We start from the raw sequence: 13683 nt of genomic DNA, 5'->3' as shown, positions 1-13683 counted from the left end.
AAAAAAAGTCATTTCTTTAAAACACTATAAGCCTTTCACTTTTAGAGGTAAATACATATGAGACTATGGCTGCATTTGTGCTCAGTTATGTTTTTTTAAATATAATGCAGTGTCTGCTTTGACCAGAGTTGAAGTTTTATAGTAGAAATCTATTAGCTTGAAGAAGATACAGTAACCAATAGTCAGTAATAATTGAGAGTTTTTCAATATAGAGAGCAAAGAGTGTTCTATAAACTAAAAAAGAAAGACACAAACAAACAAGTACAGTCCAAGCTTATGTATGTTACAGTTTTCAGGAAACTGGCTTTTTATTTCTTTTCTTGGTTGAAACTTCACTGTTAGTTCATAAGGGCTTATGACTCTTTTTGCTGGCACCTGTTGAGAAAATAATCGCAGGCTTACTGAAGGGCTAACAACAGATAAATGGTCAGGAATGTTCTACACAGAGGAAAGTCAAGACAGACATCTTTTTTAGGAAAAGAATATACATGGCAGGAAAAAAAAATAATTTGTACTTTTTTTTTCTGGGAAGCTAGCAAGACTTCCTCCCTGCCCTGGATATGATCTTACTGGACTGAGCCAATTTTCAATTCTACATTCAAGGTACTTAATAAAGTATTTTTGTTTTCTGGATTTCTTCCCATGGAGAGAAAAAAATGGGTATCTATCACCTAAAGAATTAATAGTAATAATAGTGATACCAGCTATCATGTTTGAGTGCCTACTGCATATGTAGTTACATGTCAGATTTTAGACTTACTCTTTTTAAAAAATGTTCATTAAAGCATAGTTGGTTTACAATGTTGTGCCAATTTTGCTGCACAGCAAAGTGACCCAGTTATTTGTGCGTGTGTGTGTGTGCATAATATATACATATTACCTTTCTTGCATTATTTTCCATCATGTCTAGGTCGAAAGACTAGATATAGTTCCCTGTGCTATAGAGTAGGAACTCATTCCTTATCCATTCTCAATATAATGGTTTGCATCTACTAATTCCAAACTTCCAGTCCATCCCACTCCCTCCCACCTCTGTCCTGGCAATGACAAGTCTGTTTTCTATGTCTGTGAGTCTGTTTCTGCTTTGTAGGTTGGTTCATTTGTGCCATGTTTTAGATTCCACATGTAAGTGGAAACCGTGAGTTGCAGAAACAATACTGAAGGACACTCACTATTAAAACACGGAGCTGGAAAAGTGATTAGAAAGCTAAGCAGACGATGAGGACCAACTTTGCTTATTTGAATGGGTGGTAGATAAGGAAATCCACAGCAGTCAAGCAGCAAGAGGGAAGCAATTCCCTGTGGTTGCTGACACATAAACATCAGGCTTCTAAAGGCAAGGTTAACAGACCAGCCAAGGAATTTCTGGGTGTAAACAGAAGCTCAAATTTTGCCTCTGTCTGCAGCTGCCATTTAAAATAAAGCCCCTCATAAACATTACTTCTGGCATTCCTTTGACCCACTGTCAAACAACTTGGAAATGTAGAATGACATTTGAAAAGCGAACATACAAATTTTAAGTCTGATTCCACACTGCCTTACAAGTCACTCTCATTGTTTACTTTCTCCAAGTCCTATTCTTGGCAGTCACAGCATCTCTTTCCCCAAGTTTCCCTCAGACACATCCCAGCCACAGAGCCAAGCACCACATGTCTGTCCTTTTTTTCCTTTATTTCTCCTTCTGATGTTTATCCCATCTCCCTCTGCACTGATGTTCATTTTCTGTATCTTTGCTCCATTTACGTTCACACCCCACAATTCTTTCTCACTCTTGGTGTGTGTCTCTGATTGGGTATACCTTCGCTATAGCTTCTTTCCTCACCTCCAGGGTTCCAGGTGGGACTTTCAGCAACCACAATACTTCCCTGAAAATTCACTTTACCTTTCATAATGAAGCAAGAGTGGAAAGAAGGGAATCGATAACAAAGTATATTATTAGTCATGACATTATACCCCCTTAGCTGCCACTGCCTATCTTAGAAAACAAAGACCCAACCATTTCTCAATCATTAGCATTTTCCAACATTGGACTATGGCAGAATGATCACCATTCTTTCTTCCCATTGGTGCCTCCCAGTTTTCTTCTGGGAAACCTCCCTGCTCCTGCTCCAGGCCCATGAGTTTTAAGCATAATTGACTGCTTCCCTCCCTTGCCCCTCTGGTCCTAGAGTCATCATGTGACCTAGGCTTAGAGCTTTGTTTGTCCCTGGACATAGCGATGGACCCAAGGCCAGCCAATCAGAGGCAATGAAGCTCGGTTCCAGATCTTTGTTGGTGTGGTTGAGAAGGAAGCACATTTTTACCCCCTCTGGGGTTGTTGACAAGAGGCCAGTTGGTGGCAACACAGAGGGAGGCAGAGCACAGAGATAAGGAAAGGGACCCAGTTCTAAATACAACTAATTCTCTGATCCAGTGTTGCCTGGGCTTTTCAGATACAGGTTTGCTTAAATGGGTTTGATTTGACTTTCTGTCCCTCCATCTGAAAGTCTTGGTCTGCGCAAACTATGTGGTGAGTTGCTTGTGGTTCACATAAAGCAACACTCTGGGAGTCTTAAAAATCACTGACTTAAGAAACACCAATGGGAGTTCCCTCGTGATACAATGGGTTAAGGATCTGTCACTGTCACTGTAGTGGCTTGGGTCGCTGCTATGGTGCAGGTTTGATCCCTGGTCCAGGAACTTCTGCACTCAAAAAAAAAAAAAAGAAAAAAAGAAAAAAAGAAAATCCAAGGGCTGGTTTGTGCAACCTCATAATATATACAGCACTCACCATTTCAGGGTCTGGGCCGTGCTGGGCTCTGCTGTGATCATCATCAGAAAGTGCCTACTGAGTGTTTCATTGCAAGTGAAGATACTTTCCCTAAAGACAGTTCTGGGATAGTTTTTTAGTCAATTTCCCATTTCTTTTATGTCCCCACTCTTTGGATTTGGTGCTCTTATGCCCTCACCTAATATCGAAACTGTCTCTTAGAGGAGAAGAACAAGGCTAATTTTCTATACGTATAAAAAACTATATATATACTTCCCGTGATTTGGCTATAGTACAATCCCCAGTTTCCTCTTACTCCTTTGATGGCACACATTCAAAATGCAAATTTTCATGCACAAAGGAAGAATAACTCTTGAAATAACACTTGGTGCCATTGAGGACGTGAAGCTTACACTTGATTTAGGAGAGCTGCACAGACAGCGGAGTGTGGCTGTCTGCTCAGCAAAAGCAAGAGAATTTAGAGTCAGCAAATTTTGTAGGAGAGTCATTTTTAAACCAGAAACAGAAATGGTGAGTAGATGATGGTGTCACTGAACTCGAACCTTTCATAGAACCAGGAGCTTAGGCAGAGACCATCAAGATTATATAGATTAAACCCTTAACTTGACAGAGGTCAGAAACTGGCTAAGGTCAATTATCATGGACAAGAATCCAGGGTTTTTACCCCAATGGCCCCCACTCTTGATCTCCCCACTCTTTTTTTTTTTTTTTTTTTTTAATCTTTTGTCCATTTTTAGGGCTGCACCTACAGCATATGGAGGTTACCAGGCTAGGGGTCAAATCGGAGCTATAGCTGAAGGCCTATGCCACAGCCACAGCAATACCAGATCCAAATCGTGTCTGCGACCTACACTACAGCTCACGGCAACCCTGGATCCTTAACCCACTGAGTAAGGCCAGGGATCAAACACGCATCCTCATGGACACTAGTTGGGTTAGTTACCACTGAGCCATGACAGGAACTCCCTTCACCTCCCCACTCTTGAATCCTAAGTCCCATGATTACATAAAATAGACATTAAGACTTGCATATGCTTGGAGTTCCTGTCATGGCTCAGTGGAAACGAATCTGACTAGTAACCATGAGGATGTAGGTTCAATCCCTGGCCTTGTTCAGTGGGTTAAGGATCCAGTGTTGCCATGAGTTGTGGTGTAGGTTGAAGACAAGGAGGCTCAGATCCTGAATTGCTGTGGTTGTTGTGTAGGCCAGCAACTACAGCTCCAATTCAACCCCTAGCATGGGAACCTCTGTATGTCAAAGGTATGGCCCTAAAAAGACAAAAAAATATCTTATCCTATCTCTGCTTGTTTTCCACTAGCAGTCACCAGTATTTTCTTCAGAATCTCATTCAACAAGGTCTTAAGCATTAAGTTACACATGCAAGTATGTATAATTGAAGCAGATTGTGTCTTCACAGAGTGGCTGCAATGATACATCTCTCATTCCACATTTTTTTTTTCTTTTTTTGTCTGTACCTGTGGCATACAGTAGTTCCAGGGCCAGGGACTGAATCTGTGCCACAGCAGTGACAATGCTGGATCCTTAACACCTACATGTGCTCCCCTCCCACTTTTAAAGCTTTATTAAAGTATGGGTGATTTACAATCTTGTGATAATTTCTGCTGTATAGCAAAATGGTTCAGTTATATATGTACACACATCCATTCTTCCAGATCCCTTCCGCACATAGATTATCACAGAATACTGGGTAGAGTACTCTGTGCTATATAGCAGTGACCATTGGCCAATTATTCCATACACTTTGGTGTGCTCATGCCAGTCCCAACCCCCTAGTCCCTCCCTCCCTCCAACCTTTCTGCTTTGGCAACCATAAGTTTGTTTTCAAAGTCTGTGAGTCTGTTTCTATTTTGCTGATAGGTTCGTGTGTATCCTTTTTTTTTAAATTCCACTTAAAAGTGGTATCATATATTTGTCTTTCACTGTCTGACTTCACTTAGTACGATAACCTCTAGGTCCATTCATGTTTCTGCAAATGACATTATCTCATTCTTTTTTATGGCTAATATTCCATTATCAATATGTACCATATCTTCTTTATACCTCCGTCGATGGACATTTAGTTTGTTTCAATGTCATGTCTATTTTAAGTAGTGCTACCATGAATATGGGGATGCATGCATCTTTTTTCTTTTTTTGTCTTTTTAGGGCCATATCCATGGTATACAGAGGGTCCCAGGCTAGGGTCCAATCAGAGCTGTAGCCGCCGGCCTACACCACAGCCACAGCAATGCCAGATCCAAGCTGTGTCTGCGACCTACTGTACAGCTCATGGCAATGCTGGATCCTTAACCCTCTAAGCGAGGCCAGGGATTGAACCCACAACCTCTTGGATCCTAGTCGGGTTTGTTAACTGCTGAGCCATGAAGGGAACTCCACTGTAACTTGTTAAATTTAAAAAATGTTGTGGTAAAAAATTCCATCATGTCTACGTTTTGGGAGGTAGCTTTAATACAGAGAGCATCACTTTGTGTTTTATACTAAGGTCATACAAGGAGCACTTTGTCACTGTGTTGGTGAAAAAAAAAAAAACCTGCATGGCTGCCTGGCATTCAGTAAATCAAGTGTTCAAACTCCACTGCCTGTTTTCAAAGTCCTTCCTCATAGAGCCCCCAATCCATATCCGCCCTTAACTTCAGCTACCCTGCAACTTGGGCCTTTGCTTCTTTCCTATCTGCCAAACTCCTCAGTCTCATTCCTTTCTCCTCTTTTGCAGATTCCTTGTTCTGTGGAGAACCACTTGAGACTTTGGTAAAAATCTAATGGCCCAGTCCCTATCCTCCTTCAATAAGCCTGGGCCTCAGTGTTCTTTCTATACTCCCCACGTGATTCTGAGACCAAAAACCCCAAAGTTTGAGAATCCAAAGTGCTTCAGGTTCTAAAACCTAAAGCACTAACCTAGGGTCTGGCATCAAATTGTCTTATTTCTAGATCTGACTTTACAGAATTCCTAGCCATGAGACATTCTGCAAAGTTTTTACTTCTCTATGCCTCAGTTTCCTCTCCTGTAAAATGGGGATATTATGGCACATGCTCAATAGTATGAATATTAAATGAGTTAATCAATGTTAAGTGCTTATAACAATGTCTGGCACAGAATAAGGGAGCAATGTGTTAGCTAATTGGCCCCTGAGTACCTGGAAGTGTTCAGGTTGCTGCCTCTAGTGCCAATTCAATACAGGTGAAATGGGGTTGAAGGAATTAGTGGTACTGAGCTGAATTCTCAGAAAACAAGATGTGATTCTCAACCTTGACTGCCCAGTGGGTTCACCCAAGGTGCTTAAGCATTGTTGCCTAGGTTCTACCCCCAGAATTTGTACTTAACTGGTCTGGGGGTGGGACACCGGAATAGGCATTTTAAAAAAAAATCGCCCCAGATGATTCTGATGTATAACCAGAGGTGTTCAGGTAGTTGATCAATAATTAGCTTGAAACAATTGTCTTTTGTAGTATCGTGGTAGGCCATCGCCTCCGGCTTTTTTAAAATACTAGCTACTAGCTAATTAGCCAATACTCTATCCATGCTGATTTATACTCTGGACCGTTTAACCAAAGTCAGGCAATTTCTTCTCTTGGCCAGAGTTTTAACAGAAGGTCTACGGGAACACCCTTCTGGTAATTGGAGGAAGTGGCTGAGGAAGTTTCAGCTGTATCCTGCCAGCTAGTAATCTCACATGTAACCATCAAGATCACCTGCTCACTCCATATTAGATTATGTTTCTCAAGAAGTGGTCCACATGTCTACCACCCAGCTCTGTTTTTTTTTCTCAAAGCTATTTCCCACTTAATGGAGTGATAAGCTCTGTGAAGAAGTGGTTGCTGCCAGGGTTGAGGCAGGGGAACTATAAAGCATCTGGTTAAGCCAGAAAGCAAGGAAAAGCTCAAAGATGATGGGAACATGGCAAAAGGACACTGAAGCTACCCTTAAGGGGTCTTTGATAGTAATTGATCATAACCCATTGAATAGAAGAGAAAACCATGAGTCCATAATGATACAAATAAAGAAATGAATACTTAGCAAGACTGATGAAGAATGGGATATTTACATAGTTTCAACCTATCCCTGACTCCCCACACAATATAGGCATTAATTGCAAAGGGAGAAAAGGGTAGCTGTACAGTTGAGGCATCACTAGAGACACCACTTTCATCAAATAACGTGAATATTACTGGAAATGGGCCAAATGGACATCATGGGTGCCTGTTACTAAATCATACCATGAGAACACAATACTGCCTCTGTGACAGCTCTGCAAAGATGCATAAACTGTATATGATCATGAAAAAAAAAATTGTCAAACCCAAATTAGAAATATTCTACAACATAGCTGGTCTGCAAACACCAAAACCATCAAGGTTCGAGAAGATGCAGGAAGGCTGTGGAGTTCTTCCAAACCAGGCAAGTTGGGACATGACAACAGAATGAAATATAAAGGACATTATTGAGGAAATAGGCAACACTGAAATGGGGTCTGAAAATGAAAGGTAGTAATGTGTCAATATTCATTTTCTGATTTTAGTCTTTTTATTGGGCTCATATAGGATGACCAGCCACGTCTGTAGCAAATAAACGGTGAAACTGCGGGAGGGGATTGCACCAGATCTGCAACTTTCAAGTGTTTCAGGAAAGAAATGGTTCTTTTTACTATACTTGCAAACCTGCTTTAAGTATGAGATTTTTCAAAATAAAAACCAAGTACCTAAGAAAATAGTGCTCCAAAGAGGCATTACATCAGGGTGAAGTGCAGCGTTCTGATTTGGTGGCGGGCTGGGAATGGTGCAAAAATCCACATTTTTAGCATTCACCATAAGTGGCAGCTTTAGAATGAGGGAATAAGCAGTTCCCTTGAGAGTGTACTGTAACTATTCACCAAGCACTCAGCAAAATCACCCCTCTCCACCCTGGTTTCTAGAACCAGCCTCCCCATCTCTATGCCCCTTTCCTCCCAAACCCTGTATCTACTTTCTTTCTGCCAGCAGCAAAGATTGTCAGACACCAGGGGTGAATTCTCAGCCTACAGAACAGAAATGATTTGAGGGATCTGTAGCATTTTTATCTATGGAGGATAGAGTACCCCGGTTTTCTGTGTATCATTCCTCAAGCAGGGTGATCCCTGGAGGTGACATCATTTCCTAAGACTATCTCTGTTGGCTCCAGAATGACAGGGGTTAGGAAAGAATAGGCAAGCTCAAGCAAGGCAGTAAGGGAGCACAGCATATGTCCAGGTGATTCTAGTGTAGGTGGACAGTTTTAAGGCTCTCTCTGGCACAGTAGGAAAGCACAATTTAGGTACACCAGAAAACTGAAATTTTGAAATATAATGGCAAAATCCCAATATGAAAATCCAGTACTGTTCAAAGAGTAATACTTCTCCTTAAAGATAAAACCAAACCAAACCTTTCTCTGCTGAAAAATTGGTATCTAATATTATAAACTGTCAATATCCTATTGGTGTGGTGCAAGAACTGAAAATCCCTCTAATGTTATAACTCTATAAACCCAGGGACTGAGCATTTAACAAAAGGAAGATCAATGCACCCAAATGATGCATTCTTTATCCACAGTTTTGGAAATCAAAACAGACAAATAGTTAAACACATTTGGTTTGAATTACAGTCACCTGTAAGACTTAGAGATACATTTAAAGTATTATTAAAAGGCTCACTGAATATGCCCTGATAAACTGCTCTTTTCTTTCTTTTTTTTTTTTTTTTCATAGCTAATTTAGGATTACCTTTCATATGAGTCCTCTAGACAATTTCAGAGGACACTGAAAAGAAAATTTCCTCATCTGTGAAATGAGAGGGTTGCCTTAGCTTTTCTCAGAGACCCATTTGGCTATTACAAGCCACGATTCTGATATTTCCATCTAAGGATGGAAATATTTACTGGCTAAGAAGGAAAGAGCTCACAAAGTATCAATTTTCATGAATTTGATGCTTATGGAGAATAATAGAATTTGATATCTAGATGGGGCCCGATACTAGGTGAAGGATTTGATCATGTGCCTAAGAGATGAAAATGGAATTCAGGTGTACTGACTCCCAGTCAAGGCTTCTTCCACCAGCTGGCAACTGTATTTTCCATTTTTATGTTTCCCTCCCTCCCTACTTTCTTTTTCTTCTTTCTTTCCTTTTTCCCTTCCTTCCTGCCTTCCATTCTTCCCTCCTGGGCTTGGCAATCATAAATGACAGCAATTCCATGATAATCCATTTACCTGGGAAAGAGTTGATTGAAAATATACAAAATAATTACATGAGGATGCAGGTTCAATCACTGGCCTTGCTTGGTAGATTAAGGATCTGGGTTGCTGCAAGCTGTAGCATAGGTCACAGACACAGCTTAGATCCCAAGTTGCTGTGGTGTAGGCCAGTAGCTCCAGCTCCAATTTGACCCCTAGCCTGAGAACTTCCATATGCTACAGGTGTGGCCCTTTAATAAATAAACACCTCCTGGGAAGAGAACATACCGGAAGCCATGGTATCTAAATCATCTAACATAATCTTCTGTGAGTTTTCTTCTTCACTATTGCTTGTGTTTTCTCTTTTTGTTGTTATTTACAAGAATGTTCTTCAGGCCTGAGTATTTGGCTTTTGCTTAATTGGATATTTAGCTTCAGGATGGGCTGACGAGGCTTTCCTAGGGTGGGGTGAACAAAAACTACCTGGACAGACATGACAGAGGTCAGGGATGGGAAGATTGAATTAAGTATAAAGCATGTTGTGACTTCTGTTCTAGATTCAGTAGTTGTAGATAAAATAAGAAGACATATCCCCAACTTCCCTCTTTCTCTCAGATCCCACAGATGGAGCTGATTCCATCCAGGAGGCCTTCTCCCATAACATGTAGATGGATGCTTGCTGTTGGCAGAAAGCCTCAGTTCCTTGCCACGTAGATCCCGCCACAATGCTGCTGGGGCATCCCCAGGACATGGTCCCTGCCCTATCCCAGAGGCACATGATCCACCAAACAGTCAAGCAGAAGCCACACTCTCTTATGACCTAGACTTTATGATCTAGATTGTCATACACAACCATGGGAATATTCGGACCCAGGACCATCAAGGTAAGCGACTCTCAAATTCCTAAACTGTAGCAAGTCTGAGATACTAAATGCTATTGTGATTTTAAGTTGCTATGTTTTGGGAATAAAATTGCAGGCAGCAATAGATAAACAATGTTTCCTGTGCTACCAATGACTTGCTATATATTCCAATTAATGTGTTAAAAATCTATCAATTGCCATCTGGGTTCCTCTTGAACTTTCCAGAGTTCTAATCTTATAGATGCTGATTTAGTATGTCTCTAATGGAAGCTGGAAATGTGTGTTTTTACTAAATATCCCACGTGGTTCTGATGCCGGTGATCTACAAACAACAGTCCAAGGGATATTTCAATAATTGGTAATTTTGGTCATTACTCTGTAGGCACTAGAGAAAATGGTTAAATTTCTTTAGGGAATATTATTGAATACATTAACACAGTAGAGCAGTGCTATCATTTGTTATGTATATCATCTATATCGTTTTGGGTCTACAGTATTTGTAAAAAAAAAAAATAGACAAATGTACATAACACCATTTGTGATTTTTTTAAAAAAATCTATAAATTGCCACACACCCCTCCCTCCTCTAGAATATAAGCTCTAAGAAAGAAGGTTGTATATGTGTGTGTCTTCAGTACCTAGAACAGTACCTATATTGTCAAATAGTAGGTGTTTAACAAAGTATATGGGAAGAATGCTTAGGAAATCTGTATCAGGGTGGTGAGAGCTCTGTGGATGCGGTTGGAGGAAAGATGCTATGGGACATCTCTATTGTACCACGACTTTGCAGAACTCTGGGAGACACCATTCACACTGTATTCCATGTGAAGGGAGTCTTCAGAGAATACAGCTCTATGTGAAATTCATTTTGACTTTGTGGATCCCCTGAATGGTCACTGGGAAGCACCATGGGGTTCCACTGGCCACAGTTTGAGAAGCACTCATCTAGGAGAATAAGACCACAGGCAGTGGGAACAATACCCAGGCTCAAAAGAGAGATCCTTGTTCCCAGCATCTTACAGAAAAAGCAGTCACCAAACTTCAGGTGACCATGGGGGCTAGATAGAGAATGTCTCAGTGGCAGGTCTGAACTAACAGCCAATCTTGTTTGAATCATCTTGTTTAAATCTTCCCACACAGTGCCACAAGGTGGGTTTTCTCCTTCCATTTAATATGAGGAAGGTGACTTTTAGGTTAATAAAACTGCCCAAGTAGGAAGCTGATAATGTACTGAGGACAACAGGCACAAACAGGGTCAGTTTGGGTCACACAGGACCTATAGTTTCTGTGCAGGTAGGTTATGCCTTTCTCACGGTAAGAAATACCTCAATACATTCCCTAAGCCCCATTCAAAATCCTAAAGTTGACTGTGAAACAGGACTCCGTAATTATAACCATAGCTCTGTTTAATGGGTAAATGTGGAGTCTGATTGAAAATGAAATAGACTCTTGGGTCCTTGCACTAATTTCTGGCAGTGGGATTGCTCAGAGGGGCCCTGAACCAAGCAGAACATTAAGAGCATAATTAAAGCAAGATGGCGACACAGGCTTTTCTTGGATTCCGATTTTCACCATGGAAATGTACATTTTGCTTCAGTTCTTGGTATTTTAAGGTCTAGAGGATAAACAAAGCTTTTCTTCATGAGAAATCTGCTTTTCCTCATTCTTGATTTTTTTTTCCTTTCCTTTTCTTTTCTTTTTTTTTTAAAGCTGGTCAATCACCAAGCTTGTCTGAGTGATGGCAAAGTCAAAATTATGACGGCCTGATTTTACCCTTCAGTGCACTTGTCAAAAAAATTAAATATCATGCTTATGAATATAATGCATGAACTGCTGCATGGCATCCTGAAAGACTGAAAGTCCCTTCTGTCCAGCCATTCACAAAACAGCATGTTACATGATACTTTAATATGCAGAGAAAATAATTGGGCAGAGAGAAAATTCTGCCTCTCAGGACATACAAAGTATATTCCAGCAATGGTTCATTTATTCAGAAAAAATGTATTTCAGTTAAAAACAATAATAATACTTCTAATAGCAACATTAGATCCTTCAAACTTGTATAGTGCTTTCTAGTTTCCAAAATGTTTCCACATATAATTTCATCTGACAAAATAGATCATTAATGTTTTAAAGCACGGTATAGGGCTGCTTGATTTAGCAGGACAAGGGCTTAGTTGCCTGAAGAATGAACATCACGTGCAGGCTTGTTGAATATTCTATGTAGAGGAAATTGTACAGCAAGAGTCAAAGTGCTAGTGTTTGCTGTAAAAATATGATGGAAAAATAGCATTCATTATCCCAAACCACTGAAGGCTTTGGAGATGAATGTATGGAGAAAATTATTGTTCTCAACTTGCTCTGAATTTTAGAAGCATAAAGATTCTTTCATTTTTTAAATGAAAATGTTTTCATTTATATAAATAATTCTTGCCATATATATATTTCAATTACACATAAATTTAGAAAGTTGAATATTAAACTCTCCAAAGTCTACTCTGCCTGTGCCTTCTCCACTCCTCCAAGGTAATTTTTGAGGTCACTCTGATATATATCTGTCCAAATTACATATTATATATGTAGGATATTTATGTACACACATACATAAGTATGTATATACATATCATATATATATATATATTTTATGGGTAATATTACCTACCATTTATGTATTCTTCCTATCTTTCTATTTATCTATCCATCCATTATCATCATCATCTAATCTATTTATCACCCTGCTTATCCATCTGATTCTTGAATACATGGCTGAGCTAGTGCTTTTATAATGAATGTCTAAGAAGCCAACAATGATGGATGACAAGGAATCAAAATTGTAAGCAAGCACTGAAATTATTGTTTGCTTTATAGGCATGTGCCAATCTCGGATGGTCTAGACCCTAGAAGAGAGTTTCTCAGACTTGAGCATATGTCCAAATGCCAAGAGGGCTTTTAAAAACATAGATTACTGGGTCCTACCTCAGAGTTTCTGATTCAGTAGGGCTGGCCTAGAATTTGTAGGTCTAACAAGTTCCCAGGTGATGTTGGTGATACAGATACAAGAATAATTATGGAGAAATTCTCACAATAACCTGGGTTTGAGTGAGAGGGGCAATGCTTTGGTTCTAAAAATAGTGAGAAATTTGCCCGACTCAGTTTTAGCATTCATTGGTCAGAGGAAAAAAAAAAAAAAGGTCTTTCCTGATTTTATATATGCACCAACATGGGCTTAAGGACAAACAGCAAACAAAACTAAAAATAAAACTTTATGATATTCCTGAATTGACAGTATTTCCAAGTATTTCAGAAAACAAAATATAAATGAGCTTTTAATCCAACTTCAAAAAATTCCCACAAATGAAAATCCAACAAATATGACAATAAAAAAGACAAAATATACAAGGAAATAACCACAAACATTAGTCTGCAGAAAAAATAAACTTCAGAATTTGACATACAGAGTGGAGATATTTAAATTTTAGATATGAATTATTTTAAAAAGGTATTTTATGGGTTAATTAAGTAAAGAATGACCAGGGATATTTGAAAAAGAACCAAAAAAAATCTTAAAAAAAAGGAAAACTGAAGTGAGAATCTCAGTAGAGAGTTAAACATCAGATTAAATAAAGTTGCACAGAAATTAGCAAATTGAATGACAAGCTTGGAAAAAAAAATAACAAGAAAGCATCAAAGTGAGACGGTACCACAGGGGGAAAAAAAAAGCCGTGTAGGCTAAGAGTCATGAGGACAGAGAGAGAAAGCCTAGAAGGTAGCAGAAAACTAACCTTTGTGGGTTAGGCAAATATTAGGTAATAGGCAAACATTTTTCAGAACTAATGAGAGATGCCCACT

General features: G+C 39.5%; 1 protein-coding gene across 9 annotated transcripts in view; it reads right to left on the bottom strand.

The window, feature by feature from the left end:
* The window catches only part of MACROD2 (mono-ADP ribosylhydrolase 2), a 2051375-nt gene that overhangs the window by 158485 nt on the left and 1879207 nt on the right, over nt 1–13683 (bottom strand). Inside the window, exon 12 of one of the 9 annotated variants that reach the window (XM_085004517.1) lies at nt 287–375. The exons of the other annotated variants lie outside the window; for them this stretch is intronic. Coding sequence (XP_084860643.1) covers nt 344–375 — 32 coding nt within the window. The 3' untranslated portion in view covers nt 287–343. Of the gene's footprint in view, nt 1–286; nt 376–13683 lie in introns of those variants that run through there. 9 annotated transcript variants of the gene reach the window in all.

Source organism: Sus scrofa, chromosome 17, assembly GCF_054392235.1.
Source record: "Sus scrofa isolate SSC_HxYL_T2T_F1_AM1 chromosome 17, Sscrofa_HxYL_maternal_Yorkshire_Landrace_v2.0, whole genome shotgun sequence".
Classification (NCBI taxonomy): domain Eukaryota; kingdom Metazoa; phylum Chordata; class Mammalia; order Artiodactyla; family Suidae; genus Sus; species Sus scrofa.
Note: the sequence above shows the minus strand (reverse complement) of the source record. Positions and strands in the feature narration are given on the sequence as shown.